At 32.1% G+C, this 2,500-nt stretch overlaps 1 protein-coding gene across 3 annotated transcripts in view; it reads right to left on the reverse strand.

Annotated features, from left to right (window-relative positions):
• Positions 1–2,500, reverse strand: part of LOC119599435 (glycogen [starch] synthase-like) — a 60,748-nt gene that overhangs the window by 8,896 nt on the left and 49,352 nt on the right. For all 3 annotated transcript variants that reach the window (XM_037949212.1, XM_037949214.1, XM_037949213.1), the window contains 2 exons: positions 1,876–2,068; positions 434–608 (listed from right to left, as the gene is read on the reverse strand). In XM_037949212.1, the coding sequence (XP_037805140.1) occupies positions 434–608; positions 1,876–2,068 (368 nt within the window). The remainder of the gene's footprint in view (positions 1–433; positions 609–1,875; positions 2,069–2,500) is intronic.

Consider the following 2,500-nt stretch of genomic DNA (forward strand, 5'->3'; position numbering starts at 1 on the left):
TTATATTCTGTCCCTGGTAGTTTTTTTTGTGAATTTTGTTACATACAGATAGCTCCACAAGTGTTCAGCCAGCAAGGAGTCTATTAGTTTGTCCTAGTGACCAATCCTGATTTCCCCATTCTTTGAATTGGTTGGAAAATGTGTTATTCTTTTTAATACATTTGACATCAATACTGTTATTATTGTTATTGATATTATGATTATTAAATTGTTATTAAAATATTGGTAACATTTAAGACAATGTAATATACAAAAGACCCTTTCCAAAAGTCAAGGGAAAGGACAAACAGATGATATAAGTAAGACTAATAACTCAATCCTTGGTGACTAAGCACTTGTAGAGCCATCTATGTGTAAAAACAATTAATAAACTTATATTACAGTGGGCATGGCATGTATTCTAATATACTATCAAACTACAGTCTCACTGCACCTGAGAGGTTGGTGGTGACTGACGGAATGCCCATGACAGTGCATTCAGCAGGTGTATAACCCCAAGGCTCATAGTATGAAGGGAATACACCTAAGTGGCATCCGCGGACAAATTCCTCGTAATCCATGCCGAAGAGGGGATTGGTGACCGAAAGGAATTCAGGATGGAAAATAACCTGAAAATAATTTCCAAGACAGGTAAAGCAATATTCATGTTCCTAGAAATATTACTATTGTGTTATCAAGCAATACACACTATGCAAGGTAATTAATAAAAAAAAAAGAAAAAAGGCCTAAAGAGCTTTGTTAAAAAAAAAGGGGGGGGGGTATATAAGAATACTGACCATGTAATATTCTGTAAAAAGCCTTTTGTTGACCAGCAGTAAGATAAGGTAAGTTGCCTGCAAATTGTCTTTTCCCAAGGGAGTGTTCAACGCCTCTTATTGATGACCCATACGACGTTTTTTTTTTTTTTTTTTTTTTTTTTTTTTTTTTTTTTTATAGATTTGGAAACTCTAAATTATACAGAAACATAGGTAATCACAAACCAAAAAATATATATATTTTACTTTTGGAGAATAAAGATAATGTAAAACAGTAATAACAGTGTTAATGATAATAACAATGATACTAATAACAATGACAAAAAATAAAGGAAAATAATTATACTAATGAGAACAATTATATTGGTAATAATCATAATTATAATTATGATTATCATAATGATTATGATTATGATGATGATGATGATGATGATGATGATGATGATGATGATGATGATGATGATGATGATGATCATCATCATCATCATCATCATAACAATAACAAGAACAAAAACAATAATAACAATAATAATAATAATAATAATAATAATAATAATAATAACAAATATGGTCATGGTCATTATATTGATAATGATGATGACAGAAATAATAACTATAATGGTAATAATATTAACAACATCAACAATGATAACCTTGATGATTATGATGACCATAATAAAAAAAATTCTTTATCATTACTATTACTGTTATCATTAACATTATTATTATTATCTATATTATTATCATCATTATTATTAATGTTCCTGTTGTTGTTGTTGTTAATATTACAGTTATAATTATAACTATAATTATAATCATGAATATCATTATAATCATTATCATTATAATCCCCCTCCTTGTCATCATGATCATTATCATTATTATTACAATTATTATTATCATTATTATTGCTATTACTATTATCATTATCAGCCCTATTATTACTATTATCATTATTATCCCTATTATTATTATTATTATCAATATCAACGTCCCTATTATCCTTACCATTATTATCATCCTTATTATCATTATAATTATGATTAAATAGTAATAATTATCAGTATTATTATGCCTGCCTGCCTGCCTGTCATGTGCCAAGAGAGGCCTTAAATCTTACCTTAACTCTATCATGTGTGTCATTGAACATGCGGCATCTACGTAGAGCACTGAGTACGGGATCAACTGTATCATTTTCGACATTGTGTGTGGTGATGGGTGGCAGGTTCTTTCTCTGGGCCGCATATATACATCTTTTTAATCTAACGGTTTCCTCTTTCAGCAGCAGTTCATCTGGCTCAGGGAGGCGACCACTGTTATAGGAGAAATGGCAGAATTGTGGATGCTGTTATTTTATATTGCTGTTCGTACATGTCAAACTTTTATTTTTGGGATCTGACAGAGAGAGAGAGAGAGAGAGAGAGAGAGAGAGAGAGAGGAGAGAGAGAGAGAGAGAGAGAGAAGAGAAGAGAGAGAGAGAGAGAGAGAGAGAGAGAGAGAGAGAGAGAGAGAGAGAGAGAGAGAGAGAGAGAGAGAGAGAGAGAGAGAGAGAGAGAGAGAGAGAGAGAGAGAGAGAGAGAGAGAGAGAGAGAGAGAGAGAGAGAGAGAGAGAGAGAATGAGAGAGAAAGACACTGAAATTGAAAGGAAATGAGAGACACAGAAAGAGAAAGGCACAGAGAGAAACAGAAAGACACAGAAATAAAAAGAAAGATGAAGACTTCTTCCCCTCTCCCTATCTTTCTCT

The sequence above is a fragment of the Penaeus monodon genome, chromosome 42, assembly GCF_015228065.2.
Source record: "Penaeus monodon isolate SGIC_2016 chromosome 42, NSTDA_Pmon_1, whole genome shotgun sequence".
NCBI lineage: Eukaryota > Metazoa > Arthropoda > Malacostraca > Decapoda > Penaeidae > Penaeus > Penaeus monodon.